This window comes from Aedes albopictus, chromosome 1 (genome assembly GCF_035046485.1).
Source record: "Aedes albopictus strain Foshan chromosome 1, AalbF5, whole genome shotgun sequence".
NCBI classification, from domain to species: Eukaryota; Metazoa; Arthropoda; class Insecta; order Diptera; family Culicidae; genus Aedes; species Aedes albopictus.
Genome location: NC_085136.1, coordinates 119,345,094 through 119,365,059, shown reverse-complemented (window position 1 = coordinate 119,365,059; position 19,966 = coordinate 119,345,094). Strand labels below are relative to the sequence as shown.

The 19,966-nt window shown below is 43.9% G+C and overlaps 2 protein-coding genes across 3 annotated transcripts in view; both read right to left on the bottom strand.

Moving 5' to 3' along the window:
* Nucleotides 1-19,966, bottom strand: part of LOC109402227 (lachesin) — a 525,383-nt gene that overhangs the window by 157,976 nt on the left and 347,441 nt on the right. The gene's annotated exons all lie outside the window — the stretch shown is intronic.
* On the bottom strand, nucleotides 1,619-3,778 carry LOC109402226 (scoloptoxin SSD14-like). The gene is made up of 4 exons (XM_019674865.3): nucleotides 3,542-3,778; nucleotides 2,710-3,480; nucleotides 2,221-2,646; nucleotides 1,619-2,154 (listed from the first exon to the last, which is right to left on the bottom strand). Exons 1-4 carry the CDS (start codon nucleotides 3,544-3,546, stop codon nucleotides 1,647-1,649), a joined length of 1,710 nt encoding a protein of 569 aa, XP_019530410.2. The 5' UTR covers nucleotides 3,547-3,778; the 3' UTR covers nucleotides 1,619-1,646.

Genomic DNA, 19,966 nt, shown 5'->3' with positions numbered 1-19,966 from the left:
GTTCACAAACAAGACTGACTTTATTTCTCTGTCTGAATTTAATGAAACCTACCTAACGCTCCATTATTCCTGTGTCAGCAAATTCCACGATCAGGTGGTAGTCGAAGTCCAAGTCTTCGATGTGCCCTGTCAGCTGGTTAGGTGCAAACGGTCCGTCACCGTCCGTCGTCGGCGGTGGCGCAAGTCGCACGAGTGCTTACGTCAGCACGCCCGTGTAGGTGATGGTCCCGGTCTCAGCTTGCAGGTTACATGTGGCGTCGGCGTCCGAGGGGATTTTTCTTTAACTTATTTATAACTGCTTTATAACAACATGTGATATAATTTGATTGATTTTTTATATCTCATATTGTTATAAGCTTGTTATAATTGTATCAAGACGTGTTATAATTATGTTTTGACTAGAGCAATTTTAGTTATATATTTTGTTATTTGAACAACTAACCGGCGAATTTTATAACTCATTCTGTTATGAAAAATTTTTGAAATAAATAACTTAATCGGTAATAATTTTGTTATGCCTTTCTGATCGGGAAGGCTAATGATTATATTCCACAAGTCTACCAGTCCCGACGTGACAACCTGCAGCTGGAAAATGAAGGTAAATGAAGCCAAACCCCAGGTCATTGTTTTCCGACATAGTCCTGCTTCATCCAAGTCAATAATGGCTGCCCCGTCGGATGGCCAATCGAAGTATGCAGATTATCAGGGCGTCACCGTAGACAGCAAGAGGATCTACCGAACGCACAGCGATAAAGATACGAATCAGCTGTAGCGGCCTGCTGAAGTCACTGTATCCACTAATGCTCCAGCGGTCTCGGTTATCGTGAAGAAACAAATCTTCAAGAACATCATCGCTCCGATTGTGAACTACGCCACACTGGTGTGGGGAACCTGTGCGGAGATCCACAAGAAAAAGCTGCAGGTGGTCCAAAATCGGCTGCTTGGACTCATCCTTGGGACCTCTTTCGACGCGAGAATCAGTAACCTGCACCGTAGTGCCGACCACGACAAGCCCATTCCTGTTTTGATTTTTGGCCCTAATCAACCACGCCCGGTGTGCAAGTCGGAGAGGAAATGGGTTTACCTTCGTTAATTGAATTATCGTTTCTAGTTGTGAACAAAACTCCGCTGCAAATGTCGAACCCAAGAGGAAGTAGCAGGAGTTAACTTGGGGAAATAGATGTGGCCTGTTCAAAATCAACCTAGTAAACACAGTGCTGGCTGGAAGGTACAGTAGACGTTCGATCGGTACAAACGCATTAACTACAATACTTTTTAACTGCAAGTCCGCTAAGTGCAACTTTTCTGCAGTTATCGCAACGCTACCTGTTCAAATCAAAACTGAGTAGCAATGTTTTTCAGATGCACTACAGCTGCAATGCGATGTTTTCGAGTGTATTTTGGCTGCGTCCGACATCAATTGACAGCTGTTAGACGTCTGTCAGTCGTTGCAGTTAGCGAATTACATTCGGTAACTGTAACGTAAACAGGTTGCACTTATGGAACGTTTACTGTACATTTTGCTGCCATCATTGTGAAGTTTTCCCAAATATGTTTGATATTGCTGATGTTTCTATATTGTTCCATCAAACGACTCCGTTACGGTAGTATTGCCGTCTACGTTTCCAAATACCTCGTTTATTCATTTAAAACTCAACAATCTCAACACTTCCCGGCCTCCTGGGATCAAAAGCTGCCGCTACCCGCCCATCATCTTCCCTCGCCACAGCAGTCATCGTGGCAACCCGTTTCACCTTCCTCAGCTTGTGCCCTCTCGCTATCAGCCCGTCGATGATCCGAGGATCCACCGCTCCCTCGTACTCTACCTCCATCGGCGCCAGCTGATGGTGCACCCTGGGACCATCCATTGCCTCCTGCAAACTCTGCCCGAAAAGAATCTTCCTCAACAACACCTGAAGGGTTGCGGTTGTGATTCTGGTACCACCGGCACCACCCGCTATCAGACGCACGTCCCCGCTGGGATCGATCACGATCGTCGGCGACATGGAAGAAAGCGGCCGCTTCCCGGGTGCAATGTAGTTCGCCGGAGATGCCGGCACGCCAAACATGTTTATGACGCCGGGTGTTGAAAAGTCGTCCATTTCGCCGTTAAAGATGATTCCGGTTCGGGGGGACCGCAGGTGGGCTCCGAAGCTGAGAGATTGGGGAACGTGAGCTAGTCAGTTTGGAAATAAAAAAAAAATATATTCCAGAACTTACAAATCGTTAACGGTACTGGTGACACCTATGGCATCTCCGTTTGGACCTAGAATCGATACGTGGGCCGTTCCTCGATCATCCGGTGTTGTGAAATCTGCCCCGTAGAAGTCATAGTCATAGTAAGTTTTATCATCTCTGATTTTGTCCCTTATGTAGTCGGCATAGTCTTGGCTGGTCAGGTTTCGAATAAGGTCCTCAATTCCGGTTACAAATGGGGGATCTCCCAGTCTGGTACGGACACCGTAAGCATGCTTGAAAGTCTCCACTACGCGTTGCCAAGTGGTTGGATCATTCGGACTGAGATTATTGAAACCATCTAGAACGTTCAGCATATGAACCAGTATGGTTCCACCTCCTGGAAGAGCGGCACTGTAAACCGTTTTCCCGTCACGCAGTTTTGTGGACACTGGAGATAGCCATCGAGGTCTGTAATGGGGAAAATCGTGAAGTTAATTTCCATTTTCAGTAAAATACCGCAAATTCCGTTACTCGTAGTCATAGAAGTCTTTCTCCGTTATAATACTTCCGAAATCCTTTAGATCTGACAAAACTTGTGGTAAAAGAGTGCCTGATGGTGAATACAGCGCATCAGCGCCTTCGTCTGCCACAATCTTGAGGGTTTCAGCAAACAAGGGTCTCCTAAAACGATCGCCGAGCTGCCAGACATCCTCCGTCTCCGGATTGACGAATATCTCTCGCAGAGATGGAGTGTTCAAAACCTTCTCTCGCCTTTCCTGCAAGGCCTGTGCCATGTACGGATCTACCGTATGCCCACTGAAGCAAAGCTCAATCGAAGGTTCCACCAACCGCCTCCAAGGCAACTTGCCGTAACGTTGATGTAACACCCAATAACCTTTCAAGGCTCCAGGCGTGGCTATGGCCAAGCCACCGTGCGCCGTTCCATTCTTGTGATCAACGAACATGTCCTGCGAGGCCGCCTGAGCTGCAATCTCCCGAGCATCGAAGACCTCAACCTTACCCGAGTCCCGGTGGTAGTACGTCAGTAGAAATCCACCTCCAATCCCAGCACTCTCCGGACAAGCTACTTCTTCGCAGATCATCATGGCCACGGCCACATCCGCCACGGACCCTCCCTGGCGTAGAATATCCGCTCCCACTGAGGCGCATTCGTAGGCGTTGGAAGCAACAGCTCCCACTGGACGAGCCCGTTCCACATCCCGCTTCTCGTTGATCACAAAGAACCAGGCGACCAACGCCGCTGTTAAGCAAACCAACAGAGCAAATATATTGCGATTGCACCTGAAAAACGATTCCATTTAGTAATCGATGTAGCAAAAGCTATCGACCGCCATATACTTACACCATTCTTCTCCGGCTGACAATGCGCAAAACTAGACAATGCACTCCGGATTAGTGAAATTTGCAATCTCTCTGTTTGAACTCTTCTTCTGGTTGTCCTACCGAATGACTGACAACGTGTACATAAATGTTGACGGGAAAAAATAGCCACCGAGCGCAAACAAACCGGCTTGACCGACGCACGGCTGGCGTCTGCGCGTGTAGTCGCGAGTCGCGACGCGACGGACGCGAACCGATGCGGGCAGCCACCACACCAGACAGAAGCGTGGTGGTGAATATAAAGCGGCTTATCAGCTGTGTTGCCCGGTCCGTCGCTAGTCCAAAGATAGCGCCAAACTGGTGTTGTGATGTTTGTGTTGGTCTGTTCGTTGGAGGCGCGTCATCCGTAAAGCCGCCAGATAATAATCAAGCATGATAATTAAGAATCGTCATCAATTAGCTTAGTGTGCAGAGCAGAATGTGTTTATTGGTTGATCATATTTTTTTGGTTGACAGATTTTGTAGGATCGTTCAGAATGGTTAATTCAACGGCAGTTAAACTCGTTTCGATAATACTTTTACAATTAGATCCAGCGCCAAATCATTTCAACGGCTCTTTTTCTTCAATGTAGGGGAGACCGGGGTAATACGTGCCCCCTAAGGAATGACTCGTTTTAGCCATGAAACGCATAGCAATACATACCCGTTTTAGGTCAATCTACGGACCGCTCGCCAGTCCGGGTCTGGCGTGGATCGTTGACTAAGACTAGACCAACTTCTGACAGCAGACGGTGAAGGCTATAAAGGGAATTCCCCTGTTGACGAACAAGCAGTTAACCGTCCGATGTACTGCCACGTGACGGAGCGGGACGAAGCCTTCTTTTGCTGGACGAAAACTGGCGATTCCAAACATCATCGGTTCGATACGATGACGGCAGCGATGACTGGCCTGAGAAGGCCGGCCCGTCCCAGATCGAAGGAAGCAGGGCGTTGCGACCATGTGTAAGTCCTCAGCTTCCGCTGCACTGGTTGGGGCACTGGTTAGAGTTCCTCCTGTCGTAGTTCAGCATAGTTCAGCAGTTCACTCCGAGAACTGCTTCCCAAGTAAGCGCGATCTTCCTAAGTTGAATTCAGATCCCCAGGAGTGGCCCATCTTATACAGTTCTTTCAATAACACGACAGAGGTTTGAGCATATACCGATGCGGAGAATTTGTCCCGTCTACAACGCAGTTTGGGAGGTTCTCCACGAAGTCGTCTGCTGTTACCAGCGTCTGTTTCATATTTCAGGGATACGCTCCACAAATTCTGCGGGCGGCCGGATATTCTGATCAGTTCACTTCTGAAGAATGTGATGAACGTTATAACCCCCAAAGGTCGATTGTGGCTTATGGTTTGCCTAATCAGAATGTGGTCGATCACATCATCTTGGCCGATCAACAAGCACCCGATGTTGCTTCAGGAGTTGTCATAAGTGCACAGTAACCAGAGAAGCCGAAGCGAATCTGCTGTGACAACGAAACCAACCGAAGGAGTTCAATAAAACTATCACCACACGTAGTCGTTTACTCTCTGCCGTTATCTGCCTGTCACGATTTACGGAAACGGAAAGTCAGTCGTAAGATACGCATTCCTAGACATCATCTACGTTACTGGAAGATGCGATTGCAGTTCAGTTGGGGATTAATGGGCAGACATGAGAAGAGCTCCAAAAGGGTCAACGTGGAGCTGGAGCAAAAAAGCAACTTGAGGAGGATGCATGAGCTAGAACTTCCCAGCCAAACGTTAGATTATTACCCTATTACGAGTTGGCAAGATCCTTTCCACACCTACAAGGTCGTCCAGTAAATATGTAGTTATGCGGATGTGAAACCCAGTATGATTATCGGCATCGAACACGTGCATCTCCTTACCAGTCTGAAAGTTCGCGAAGACGTGATCCAATCGCAATGATCCTTATCCGCTACCTAGTTCCCGTTATCGGGAGGAATGCGGTATGGGTCCGATAGGAGGGCAATGTCTGTACGTGACTCCGAGACTGACTGCCACAGCAACTGCTGTGCGGCTTCACAGTGGTTTAGGCTTAGCTGTGTAATCTGCATTATCGTCGGTTGGTTTGACCTCCTCGTATGCCTGAACATTTAGGCCATCCCATCGGGGTACCCTTGTTCGCCGTGCAAATCAGACATTTTGGTGCCTCCCTGGTGATGCAGCCTTTCTCTTCGCGCTTCCTGCAGAGTTCGCTCCTGTCGGGGCCTTCACACGCCCCCGACTTGTATCCTTGTTTGAAGCACTTGAAACATGCCTCTGGCGGTGCATACATGCTGAGCGGGCACACTGACCAGCCTACTCCGATCTTGCCGACAGCAATCCCCTACGGGAAGCTTGATCGTGGCGATCTGCGTACCTGCCGGACCCTTCCGCAGGCGGATCGATGCACTTGGTGCATCTAGTTCGCATTGTTGCTTAAGTGCAGCTGCGAGCTCCTCTGCAACGGTGATCTCGTCCAGGTTTTTACACTGGAGAGTCACCTCCGCCGTTAGGGCTCTCACATGCACTTTTCGCCTAGTACCTCCTGAGCTAGTGCCTTGTAGGAGGTGCCTTTCTTGTCCGCCTCCTTCTTCAGCACTAGCATCATCTCTCCAGTTCTGGTGCGCCGAATGCTATTTACATCCACGCCCAGCGGTGAGAGGCGATTTTCGCCCCGCATGGCCCTCAGCACCTCGACGTACATATGTATCCGCCTCAGTTTTGAAGACTAGCGCGTTGCTGTCGGTCCGTTCACGCTTGCGGGCTGGTTTCCCTTTTCTAAACTTCTTCTCATCAGCTCGCCCAGCGGTTCAGCAACTACCAACATCTTTGGTAGACCGCTCCTGTTTCGGTTTAGCGCCCGCGTGAGATCCGCGCCAGTCATCTGCGCTTCCTCGGCCGGTGCTGCGCCGCCTCGTGCTCCTCCTATTGAACCTCCTGTCGTCTGCTTGCTGGTGGGTACACCAGCTCATCGTAGTGGCGACCTCGCCAGTCCTACTCGCGCGAAAGGATTCAACGCCGTTCCCTCTGTCTCTCCACTCTCGATCACATTGTTGTTGTTGTTGTTCGTGGATTTAGTAGTCATTCCTGTTGGGTCGCCAATGATCCTGGTTCTCTATGAACTCTAATTACGTTTATGCAGAAATTCCCTCTTCTAAGGTACCCTTCCAATTGCATAACCTTTCCCCAAACTAATCATATTCCATATCCCATTCTCCCTCAGGTTGATGATAAAGTAGGCTCATATACATGGCGATTGCCCAAATGAAGGATAACGGCCTCTGGTGCCGGCCTTCTGACACCTGATAGCAGTGTATATCTGAAGGGTAGTCTGAAGAAGATTCTTGATTTATTCTGGTGCAAGAAGATGGTGCTCCGATTTGCTTGCTTAGGGTAACAATAGGAAAATGCGATATTTTCTTAATGTTGTTCATGAAAATCTTAGGGCCGATTTCTTCACCCTGGCTTAAGCGTTAAACCTGGCTTAACTATATGGGTAAGCCTGGCTTACCGGCCAAGGTGAAGAAATCGGCCCTTAGGGTTATTTTGAGTTCAAATTGTCAAGTCAAATTGTAATCCTCATTTGAATCATTTCGACATTCATTAAAGTGACATACTCTATAAGGAAATATTGTCCTGGAAACGATGGTAAACTTACTTACTTACATTCAGTCCTGAGCACCCACGGTGGTGCAGAGGGCCGAATTGAAAGAATTCCATCCTGGGCGATTGTCAGCCATCGCCTTGACCTGTTGCCAGGTAAAATTTATGTCGATTTGCTTGATTTCGTTATTGAGGCTGCGCCGCCATGAGCCTCTGGGTCTGCCTCTGCTGCGATGTCCTGCTGGGTTCCAGTCTAACGCTTGTTTGCAGATTTCGTTTCCGCCGCTGCGTAGAGTGTGGCCGACCCACCTCTACTTTCGCTCCCGAATTTTTGTCGCTATCGGCTTTTGATGACATCGACGATGGAGCTCCACGTTGGATATCCAATTGTGAGGCCACCATGCACGAATACCGCAGGCATCTATTGATGAAGACCTGCAGCCGTTGCGTGTTCTCCGCTGATACACACCAGGTTTCACTGGCGTATAGCAGCACAGATTTCACGTTCAAGTTGAAAATTCGGATTTTGGTGCGTCGACTAATCTGGATGTTTTTCCATACATTTCTTAAACTCGCAAAAGCAGCCCTCACCTTCTTGATCCGTGCACCTATGTCGATCTTCGTGCCGCCATCGGCCGCCATTTGGCTACCAAGATATTGGAAGCTTTCAACATTCTCCACTGATTGCCCAGCTGCCGTAAAGCTGGAAGGGTTGACCGTGTTTACATCCAACGATTTGGTCTTGTTGACGTTGATGGTAAGACCTGCCGCTGAGGAGCGATTGGCAAGATCATCGAGCTTGCTCTGCATATCAGAGCGCCGTTGAGCTAGGAGAGCAACGTCATCAGCCAGTTCGAAGTCATTTAGGTGCTTCATAGTAATAGGTTGCCACAGCAATCCACGATTTGGTTCACGGTCAATCGCACCAACCAGAATCTCGTCGATTACGATGCGGAACAGTAGCGGTGATAGTATACATCCTTGCCTCACTCCAGCAACGACCCGGATAGGATCGGACAAAACACCGTTGTGCAGTACTCTGCATGAAAATGCTCTGTACTGTGCTTCAATGAGGCCTATGATTTTCTCAGGGAGACCCCTGCGCCTGAGGGCTTCCCACATGTTTCCGTGATTGAGACGGCCGACAGCTTTTTCGTAATCAATGAACACCAGGTAGAGAAACTCTTGGAATTCATTGATTTGCTCCAGGATGATTCGGAGCGTGACAATATGGGCCACACAGGATTGTCCGGCACGGAATCCTGCTTGCTGCCGTCGGAGAGTTGCGTCAATTTTCTCCTGTATCCGGTTAAGGATCACTTTGCAAAGAACTTTGAGAACGATGCACAGTAACGTGATCGCATACAGTCAGGTCACCCTTTTTGGACACCTTTACTAAGACGTCTTGCATCCAGTCGGCCGGAAATGTCGCGGTTTCCCATATGTTGCAGAATAATTGATGCAGTAGTTGTGCGGATACTACGGAATCAGCTTTGAGCATCTCAGTTGATAGGCGATCGACCCCTGGGGCTCTGTTCGATTTCATGCTACGGATGTCTGTTTCTATCTCCTGCACTGATGGGGCTTCGGTGTTGACACGGGTAATGCGTCGAACCCTTGGCGGATCATGTTGAGGTGTTGATGGCGTGACCGACACTTGAAAAAGGTTTCCAAAGTGCTCGAACCAGCGTTTCAACTGGTTAGCCGTGTCGGTCGTTAAATGTCTTTCACGGGCATCGTAGCATTCATCTTGGTCCCACTAAGGCGACGTGAGACATCGTAGAGGAGACGGATGTCGCCTGTGTTTGCGGCTTTCTCGCCTTCGTCGGCTAGGGAGTCCTCCCACGTTCCTTTGTCCCGTCTACATGAGCGTTTCACCTTCTTCTCAGGAGCCGAATAGCACTGACGGACTACGGCTTTGGCTCCTCGTGTTTTCGCTCGCTCTATCGTGGCTTTGGCGTTCCTTCGCTCCTCTATCTTCTTTCAGGTATCATCTGTGATCCACTGCTTTCTTCGGGTGCGTAGCTCACCCAAATTATTCTCGCCGGTGGCGATGTAGACGTTCTTAATGGCGCTCCATTGATCTCCCCCCCCCCCCTAAAAGGGTGACGTAATTTATGGACGTTCCCAATATCGGCGCTGCGTTTGTTCCGCACATTAAGAAGGCTCCGTCTCCATTTTCGGCTGATGCAGATGTGGTCGATTTGATTTTCCGTGACGCTATCACGGGAAACCTATGTCACTTTGTGCACTGATCGATGAGGAAAGAGCGATCCCCCAATCACCATATCATTGTTGCCACAAAACTTGGCTAACAGCTCTCCGATTTCGCTCATTTCTCCGAGACCATGGCGTCCCATGACGTGCTCATAGTCCAAGTTGTCGGAATTAACCTTCGCCGTTGAAGTCGCCCATGAGGATCTTGATATCACCTATCGGAGTCTTGTCCACGACAGCATTCAGTTGACTGTAAAAGTTCTCTTTATCTTGTAATTCGGCAGCATCGGTTGGCGCGTAACGTTGGATCATGGTAAGGTTTCGGACCCGTGTTCTGAATCTGGCTACCATTATACTCTCATTAATAGGTTCATACTTCATGAGCGCTGCGTGGGCGTGAGCGCTGAGCAGGAAACCAACTCTACGGTGGCGAGGAGCGTGTTTACCTCGTAGGCCAGAGTATAGCAGAATTTGACCCGACGCCAATCTGTGTTCTCGAAAGTTCGGCCAACGGACTCCGCTCAGTCCTAGGATCGCAAGCTTCATACGGCATGCTTCATTGGCTATATGTGCCAGTTTACTCTGCTGGGCTAGGGTTAATACATTCCAAGTTCCAATTCTTGTCCGTGGTTTCGCGCTAAAAGTCGTAGCCGTTGAATCAGTTCGTAATCTTTCATTTTAGGTTTCAGTAACGGTTTTTTGGGGTTTCGGAAACAGTACGCGAGCACCCTTACACTGAAAACCATTTTGCAGTACCAAGGAGTTCAAATACTTCATCATTAATAAAAAATAAAAGTTGAAGTATGAAATATGGGTGATTAACAGGAATGGTTCAATGGAAGAATGATATATGATTATAATCATTCCTCAAGATATTGCTTCAGGAATTTCTTAACAAATGCCATAATGAATTTGAATTAATCCAGCAGTTTCTCCAGAAATTTCTTTAAATTTTTTCCAGGTTATTTTAATGTAGATATTCCAGCAGAAATTAACTTCGGAAAACTTACAGTAATGCCGTTGGAAGTACCTTCAGAAATTTCTTCAATAATTCCTCCAGAAGTTTTATTACGAATTTCACCATGCATTTTTTTGAGAATTTCCCCAGTAATTCTTTACAAATATCATTCTTAATTCGGCCAGAAATCCATTTCAGAAGCTCCAGAAAATACTTTAAGAATTTCTCCGGGAGTTTTTTCAAAAATTCCAATTAAACTAAGATTTCTTTACTATTACTTTAGAGCTTTTAGTAGAACTTGTTACTTCAGACTCTAGTTTAATTTAAAAACACTTCACTAATACTTTACTTTTGCAAAAGAAAATAAAAAATGAATAACTCTTTTAAAGAAAAACTAGAAAGGACGAGCAAATTCCTTTTAATTCTACTACTGTGCTTATCTTCGGACAGATAGGCCTATTTCGTCTGTGACTTACAGACTTCTTCAGTGTCAGTCAAGCACTTGACACTGAAGAAGTCTGTAAGTCACAGACGAAATAGGCCTATCTGTCCGAAGATAAGCACAGTAGTAGAATTAAAAGGAATTTGCTCGTCCTTTCTAGTTTTTCTTTAAAAGAGTTATTCATTTTTTATTTTCTTTTGCAAAAGTAAAGTATTAGTGAAGTGTTTTTAAATTAAACTAGAGTCTGAAGTAAGATTTCTTTCCTTGAAGAATACCCTAAGAAATTTTTGGAGAAATTTCTTCGAAAAATCCTTTAATGAATTCCTTCGGAATTACCGAAAAAAAACTCTTTGAAAATTTCTAAAGGAATTCCTTCGGAAATTCCTGGAGGAATATTTTTGGAAGTTGCTAGAGGAATGCATTCGGAAATTTTTAAAGGAATCAATTAAAAAATAATTCCAGGAATTTATTTCGAAAATCCTTGAGGAATTCCAACGGAAATTCCTTGACAAATTCTTCAAAAATTTCTTAAGGAATTCCTTCATTTCTAAAGCTCCATGAGAAATTCCATAAGACATTCCTTCGAGAGTTCTTCTACGATTTCCTTTCGGAGATTCTTCGGGAATTCCTTGAGGAATTTCTTTTAAATAGAATACCTTTAAAAATTCTTGGAGGAATTCAACCGGAAATTTCTGTGAGAATTCCTTCCCAAATTCCTGAAGCAATTCTTTCGAAAATATTGAAAAAAAAATCACTTAAAGTCTCTTGAGATATCCCTTCTGAAATTCCATAAGGAATTTCTTTAAAAATCTTTCAAAACTTCCTTGAAAAAATATTTCGGAAATTCCTGAAGAAATGCTTTTTGTGATTTTTTATTTCCTAGAGGAACTCATTCAGAAATTCTTTGAAGAATTCCTTTAAAAATGCTTTGATAAGGAAAATTCGGAAATTGTTAAAGGAGTTCATTTGGAAATTTTTTTGACATATGTCTGAAATGTCATATGGAATCCCTTCGGAAATTTCGTGAGAAATTGATTGATAAGTTCGTTGAGGAATTTTTTCGTTTTTTTTATAAATCTTTATGAAAGATCCTTGAGAAGTTTCTTCGGAAATTCCTCAAGAAATACCTTCAAAAATGTATTGCGGAACTCCTACGAAAACTTGAGAAACTTCTTCAAACATTCCTTTAGAAACACGTTTGGGGATTATGTGAGAAAATCCTAAGGAAATTTGTTGAGGACAACCGTCAAAAATTTTTGGAGGAATTCATTCGGAAATTTTTGAAGGTATTTCCATAAGAAATTTCTTTGGAAATTCCGGGAGGGATTTCTTTGGAAATTCGTCGAGGAATTCCTTCGGAAATTCAGGAGAAGATCCTTTGAAAAATCCAGGAGAAATTCCTTTGAAAGTTCCTGGAGGAATTCCTACGGAAATTCCTGGGCAAACTCCTCCGGAAACTCATGGAGGAATTTCTTCGGAAATTCCTGGAGTAATTCTTTCGGAAATACCTGGAGAAATTCCTTCCTGAAGTTTCGGGAGGAATTCCTTCGGAAATTCATGGAGGAATTTCTTCAGAAAATCCTTGAGCGATTCCTTCGCAAAAGTTTGTTTGTTTGTTTATTTACCAGTAGCGTAAAGGAAAACCTTTTTTTGTTTGCTACCTACGATTCTATCGGGTTATACAAAAAAAAACATAAAACATAATACAAATATATCATTATTATAAAAACTTATTAATCTAAAACTTCTTATACATTAATCACGGTTCCAAAACTCTAGACAGCCCCTTTTAAAAACTGCTTCTGATGTCGAGCGTTTCACCACAGGAGGTAACATGTTATAATTAACCACACCTCGAACGAACAGCGAATTAGAGTAGCACATAGAGTTATTAGGCGGAATTATGAGATTCTGCAAGCGACGTCCTTGAAACAGTAACAGCTTTTGATGGAGTGCTGGCGGGGAACTCGTTTTAATCAACTTGCGCAGAAACAGACATGAGCGATATGCGTAAAAATTCTCCAAAGGACATCCAATCAAGTTTTTCTGCAGGTGGCTCACGTGTGCGTAGCGGTTCAATCCATAAACGAATCGTACACACGAGTTCAAAGCGACACGTAGTCTGCTGAAGGCACTGGCACTTGGTCTACCATGTAGAAGTTCGCCAAACTGGAGATGAGGAAGAATTAGAGATTTAAAAAGTTTCAGTTTTGTGCCAACTGGTGCAGCAGAAGTGCAGCAGTACAGCGATCGGAGGCTTGCATAAATTTTTCCACATTGCTGGTTAACAAGGCTGTCCCACTGTAAGTCCGTTTGAAACACGAAACCGAGATTCGTAGCACTTCTTGTCCACTCGATGATCTTCCCGTCAATAATGATAGCAGGTAATGAAACGGTTTGAACAGCATTTCTTCGTCGTCCTTCCACAAACATTGCTTTGCTCTTCGCTTGATTGACAAACAGCTGGTTTCGGCGAGACCACTCCATAATTCTCTCTAGGTCTGCATTGACCATCCGGATAAGGTCCCGAGAACAAGGACCCAAGCGACTGATGTACAGTTGAACGTCATCCGCATACATTTGAACCGAGCAATACTTAAGCACGGTGGGCAAATCGTTAATGTGACAGCAAAGTCCTGGAGGAACTCCTTCTGAAATTTATGGAGGAACTCCTTCGGAAAATCATGAAGGAATTCCTGGAGAAATTCTTTCGAAAATTCCTGGTGGAGTTCCTTCGGACATTCATGAAAGAATTCCTTTGAAAATTCCGGCAGGAAATCCTTTGAAAATTCCAGGTGAAATTCCTTTGAAAATCCCTGGAGGAATCCCACCGGAAATAACTGCAGGAATTCCCTCGGAAATTCCAGGAGGAATTCCTTCGGAAATTGCTGGAAGATTTCCTTTCGGAAATTCCTGAAGGAATTCCTTCGGAAATTTTTAAAGGAATTCCTTCGGAAATTCATGTAGGAGCTCCTTCGGAAAATGCATTAGCATTTCCTTCGCAAAATTCCTGGAGGAATTCCTTCGGAAATTCATGGAAGAATTCCGTCGGAAAATTTCTGGAGGAATTGCTTTGGAAATTCATGTAGGAATTCCTTCGGAAAATTCTTAAGAAATTCCTTCGCAAAATTCCTGGATAAATTCATTCGGAAATTCATGGAAGAATTCCTTCGGACATTCATGGAGAAATTCCTTCGGAAATTCCAGTAGGGCATCCTTTAAAAAATCCAAGAGGAATTCCTTTGAAAATTCCTAGAAGAATTTCTTCGGAAATTCTTGGAGGAATTTCTCCGGAAATTCCTCGAGGAATTTCTTCGGAAATTCGTAGAGGAATTCCGTCGGAAAATTCCTTGGCAAAATTCCTGGAGGAATTTGTTCAGCAATTCATGGAGAAATTCCTTCGAAAATTCATGGAGGGATTTCTTCAGACATTCATGAAGGAATTCCTTCGGAAATTCCAGGAGGAAATCCTTTGAAAATTCCAAGAGGAATTCCCTCGACAATTCCAGGAATTTCCAATGGAATTCCTCCGGGAATTTTTAAAGAAATTCCTCCAAGAATTTCCGAAGGAACTCCTCCAGGAATTTTCGAAATAATTGCTCCACGAATTTCAGAAGGAATGCATCCAAGAGATTCCAAAGGAATTCCTCCATGTGGAGCCTCGTAGCCGTGCGGTTAGGGTCACCAAGCTCATAATCGCACCATGCTATGGGGTGAGGGTTCGATTCCCGCTTCGGGCGTTGAAACTTTTCGTTAGAAAAGTTACTTCCCCGTTTCCACTGGTGCATGCTCTGTTCGTCCGTTGTCTAGTGTTAAGTTTAAACAGTCTGTACAGCCCAAAGCTGAAGACGTTGTCCGTGTCTTTTATGAATCTTCAAACGAATTCGTCCAGCAATTTCCGAAGGAATTCATCCCGAAATTTCCGAAAGAATTCCTCCAGGAATTTTTGAAGGAATTCCTAACGGAATTTGTAAAGGAATTCCTCCATGAATTTTCGAGGGAATTCCTCTTGGAATTTCCAAAAATAAAATCCAAAAAGACTTTCCAAAAAAATTTCTCCAGGAATTTCCGAAGGAATACCTCCAGGAATTTCTAAAGGAATTCCTCCAGGAATTTCCGAAAGAATAGCTCCAGGAATTTCCGAAGGAATTCTTCCAGTAATTTCCGAAGAAATTATTCCAGCAATTTCCGAAGGAATTCGTCCAGTAATTTCCGAAGGAATTCCTCCAGGAATCATAAAAAGCATTCCTCTAAAAAGTTTAGAATGATTTTTTTCCAGGAATGTCCTAAGGAATTCATCCAAGGATTTTCTCAGGGATTTCTCTATAGATTTCCGAAAGAATTCCTCCAGAAATTTTCGGAGGTATTCATCCAAGATTTTTCGAGGGAACTCCCCAAGGAATTTCCGAAAGAATTCCTCCAGAAATTTCCGAAGGAATTCCTTCAGGAATTTCCGAAGCAATTCCTCCCGGGATTTCCGAAAGAATTCCTCCAGGAATTCCTAAATAAATTCATTCTGGTATTTCTGAATGAATTCCTCCAGGAATCTCCAAAGGAATTCGTCCAGCAATTTCCGAAGGAATTCCTCCTGGAATTTCTGAAAGAATTCCTCCAGAAATTTCCGAAAGTATTCATACAAGTTTTTTCGAAGGACCTCGCCCAATTCGCGTCCTTGCTTGCGTCACTTGGCGCAGTTCGGTCGTCCGAGCGTCCGACCGTGCCGAGCTCTCGACGCATACTAATTAGACACCAGCAAAACAAACTGCCTGGTGGCTAGGTATGCGGAGTGCGAGAGTAAGTCTCGGCTTCATATAAATAACTCGCTCGCACTTGTAGGTAGTGGGCACAAACAGGAGTGTGTTGTGGATTGGCATCTAAAGCTAAGTTTCCTGTTGCCAAGTAGAGCGCTCAAGTAAAATTCCTCCTTTTTCCGTAAGTAATTTTGACATTTGTTTAACCGACAGCATTTTTACGAAACGATGCTGTAAGAAGGATGTGAAGTAGGGCACTGCATACGGCGGTTGCTAGATAAATTGTTCGTTGTTCATGTGGCGTTTCGTGCCCTTGTTGTTTACGATTTCGTTCGTTTCCTGAGGAAGTGTGATTGAAATTAAAATTTAATTTTTGCGCGCGTATGGGGAAAATCCAGATTGTGAGATTTCAACGGAGTTCCAAGGGAAATGCTAATGAGAGACATTGCGCTGGGATTCTAAGGGAACTTTTAATGGTATTACAGCGAGAACTATGGTTGGATACTAATTATAAATTCTGCAATATTGGAGATCGGACTACGGTGGGAGGAATTCTGCTGGGACGGTGGAGTTTTAGACGAAATACGAGGTAGGACTTCACGGGGAAGTTAATGAAGATCCACGAAAGATTCTTTGTGATGAATCTTTTGGCATTCCGTACGAAGGTTTTTGTTTGGGGTTTCGCAGAAAGTCCTCTTGAAATTCTTCCAAACGTTCCACCGAAAAATCCACCAGAAGTTCGCAGGGGATTCTCATAAAATGTCTCTGAGATTTTCATTAGAAGTTCTACAAAAAATCCCTCCGTGAGTTCCGAGTAGTGTGCGGTAGTTCGGCAGCAGCAAAGTTTCGCGCGCTCGCTTTGCTAGATTTTTGCGATTTTTTTTCCTCTTCCCTCTGCGGGGCTCCGACGACGGGACGCCAAGCAGTCAGTAGTGTGCGGTAGTTCGGCAGCAGCAAAGTTTCGCGCGCTCGCTTTGCTAGATTTTTGCGATTTTTTTCCTCTTTCCCTCTGCGGGGCTCCGACGACGGGACGCCAAGCAGTCAGTAGTGTGCGGTAGTTCGACAGCAGCAAAGTTTCGCGCGCTCGCTTTGCTAGATTTTTGCGAGAGTGAGTTTTTGGAGGTAAAGTGTACAGGCCGCGTTTTTATTCGGTCGTCGTCGTCGTCTATTTGACTGCTCATCTTCGTACGGGGCGATTTATGATACGGTAAATGCAACAAACAACATTTTTTGCGATTTTAGTCAACAGACATTGAAATGTTCGTCACGTCAAGTGTCGGCCCAAGTTCCAAAGCCACGTTGGTTCAAATCACTTTATTTTCTCTTTCGTTAATTTTCGCACTTCGAAAACTATCTGAATGGTTCGTCATCTTCGATGTCGGCATGTGTTTTGTTTTAGTCCAAATGAAAATAAGTGGTTTGATATTCATAGGGTTGCATGAATCACTCCACTTACCAAAGTGAACTCGTATCATGCGCCCTTTCCCCTCCCCACTAACAAAAAGTCCTTCCCATGACAGACGTGGAGACGCAGAGGTGATCTCGGTCTTTAGTAAGCAACGCACGTCATAATAACATTCCTTTCCTTCCTCGATGACCGTAAGGACGTGGCCGGCGCCGTTATTGACCTAATAAAGTTTGGAATTCTCGAAGATGCACATTGAGGACGGTAAGCTACTCCCAAGCTCCGTCTGTTGGTTCCTTGTGCAACTTCGATTGTTCTGGTCAATCACGGAGTAGCAACTACGAATAGTACGGTCATCTATGCTCATGCTCATGCTCAGAAGTTCTACAAAAAATCCCTCCGTGAGTTCCTTCTAATTCAGGATTTATTTATTTATTTTGTTTTTTTTTGGGGATCTTCTAGGAGTTCCTTCAGGGTTTTCTCCAGAGGTGTTTTCTAAGATTCTACCAGGAGTTTTTTCGAACTATTCTACAATGATTTCATCCGGGATTTCTTTAGTATTTTTTATCCGGGGTTCACTCAGATATTTATTCGGAGATTCCCGCAGGAATCCCTCCCGGATCATTTCAAGAGTTACTTCTAGGATTTCTACAGGAATTCATTCTTAGATTCGTCCTGGAGTTCTTTCAGTGATTCTTCCAGGAGTTCTTTCTAGGATACAACTTTTTGAGATTCCTCTAGGTTTTATCTGGACGTTTCTTATGTGAATCCTCAAAGAATTCCTTTTGTAATCTCTATAGCTTCTTCCGGGATTCCTTCAGGAACTCCTTCTAGGTTTCCTCTAGGAGTAAATTTATGGGTTCCTCTCATAGTTTCTTCTGATATTTCTCCAGGATTTTCTTCTAAAATTACACCAGGGGTGGTATCAGGGACCTCTCCAGAATTTTTACCCGGGATATCTTCCGGGAATTTTTCAAAAGTTCTTTCCGGAATTTCTTCAGAACTTCCAGACTCCTGGAAAATAAGCCAAGGTTTTTCCAGGAGTTCCATTTAAGATTTGTCCAATAATTCATCCAGGATATCCTTCCGGGATTCCTCCAAGAACTTCTACTGGGATTCATTGCAGATTACATATTCTGGAATTCATTCTGGAAGTTTCTTAAATTTTGCTCATGGAAATACTCCAGAAGTTTTTTTTTATTCTTTATGGAAGTACTCCAAGACTTGCTCTTCAGTTCCTTATATAATTCCTCCAATAGCTTCTTAAGGAATATCTCCAGCAGTTTTGTAGGGAATATCTACACGAGCGATTTTAGAGATTCTTTCAATAGTTTCTTCCTAGATAAAAATCTGAAGACATTCCAAAAGGTTCTGGAGAAATCCTAAAAAAAGTCGTGAAGGAATCCCTGAAAGAACTTCTAGAATAATTTCAAAGGAATCTTCTGGAGGAATCTCTACAGAATTCCATGGAGGAATTTCTAGAGAATTCCATGAAGGAATCTCTGAAAGAATCCCGTATGGAGTTACAGGAGTAATCCTAGATAGAACTTCTGGAAGTTCTGAACAAATACTAAACAAATTGCTGGAAGAATCTCTGAGGGAACTCCCTTTGGTATCCCAGAAAGAACTCCTGGAGCAATCCTGAATTAATTTCTAGAGAGATATAGGAAGGAATTTCTGGAGGAATCCCAAGCAGAAATTCTGAGGGAATCTCAGAGCAATTCTCGTAGGGATCTCGGAACGAATTCTTGGAATTCAGAAAGATTTCCTAATAAAATGGTAAATGACTAATTTTTTACCAGGAATAGTGTATTACGTAAAGCTAATACCATACAAATTTCATCAAAATCGGTTAAATATTGGTGGAGATATCGTTGAAACAAGAATTTTGCCAATTGAGAAGTTTGAGCAAACGAATGTTTTAAAAAATATCACTTCTTCACTGTTATAGCTCTAGATCCAAAAATACTGAACCGATTTCAATCTGTTCTGTATGTAAAGTATTCATGTAGAAATATTGTGTAAAAATTTCATTCAATTTGATCTAGCCGTAATAAAATTATAGCCGTATATGTGGCACAACGGGTGAAAAAATTTGCTAAAATCTTATTTTATGATATTAACAATATCTGCGCCAATACCAAACTGAATTTGTTGCGATTGTTATGGCATTAGCTACACATTATATATTATTCCTGTTCAAAAAAATATTTGATTTTGTGAACGCAATGAAAAGCTATACATTATTTTCTGTGTCCAAATTTCATCGAATACAGTCTTTACTTCCCTGGTTCTAGTGCACCATAGAACAATCAACAAACAAAATGAAATGATTATGATGCAACAGTTTTTAGAATCATTGTCTCCTCATCAGCTAAACTCAAATGCTTTTTCCTTTTTTCAACTGTCGATATAAACAATTCAGTTTTGGGGTGTTTTTATGAATTTTTAAACTACGTAACGGCAAATTATTCAACCTCAAGAAATTCAATCTTGTGTTCTGATGCAGCCATGCTGAGGGACGACGGAGTACACATTATAGAGCGACACGGCTAAATACTAATGCACACTGTGAACGCGCAGGCGCGAAAGAAGAAACACAAAGAAAGAGAAATGTCCCTTTTACTCACGGAATAATACATCGACATATTATTCCGTACGGAAAATCAACAACATGACTGACAGCATCGCACGACAGTGCCATCTGTTGGCAAATAACTTTCTGGCTGCGAATTACTTATCAACTGCGAACGCTTAAGTAATTTTGATTGCAAAAGTTTTACGTGAGCATTACTTGTCCTATCCTTTTACACAGTACTTACCAGGTGGAAACTAGCCATAAGCCGAAAAGAGCGATGAGTTTGTGAAATAGGAGTGTTCACGGTGCGGCTTCGGAGTCAGTTTGGCTTTCTATTCCGCAGAACCATTACCTGTTCTGTGGCTTAGTTGGTTCAAGCGCCGGTCTAGCGAATACGGAGTCGTGGGTTCGAATCCCACCAGAACGCGATTTATTTTCACAAATTTCATCTCTCAATTTGCCAAT

Coding starts and splice junctions, on each gene's coding strand:
- LOC109402226 (XM_019674865.3), bottom strand. Junction 2,647..2,709: donor AAAGACTTCTATGACTACGA/GTAACGGAATTT, acceptor TCCCCATTACAG/ACCTCGATGGCTATCTCCAG. Junction 2,155..2,220: donor ACCAGTACCGTTAACGATTT/GTAAGTTCTGGA, acceptor CCAATCTCTCAG/CTTCGGAGCCCACCTGCGGT.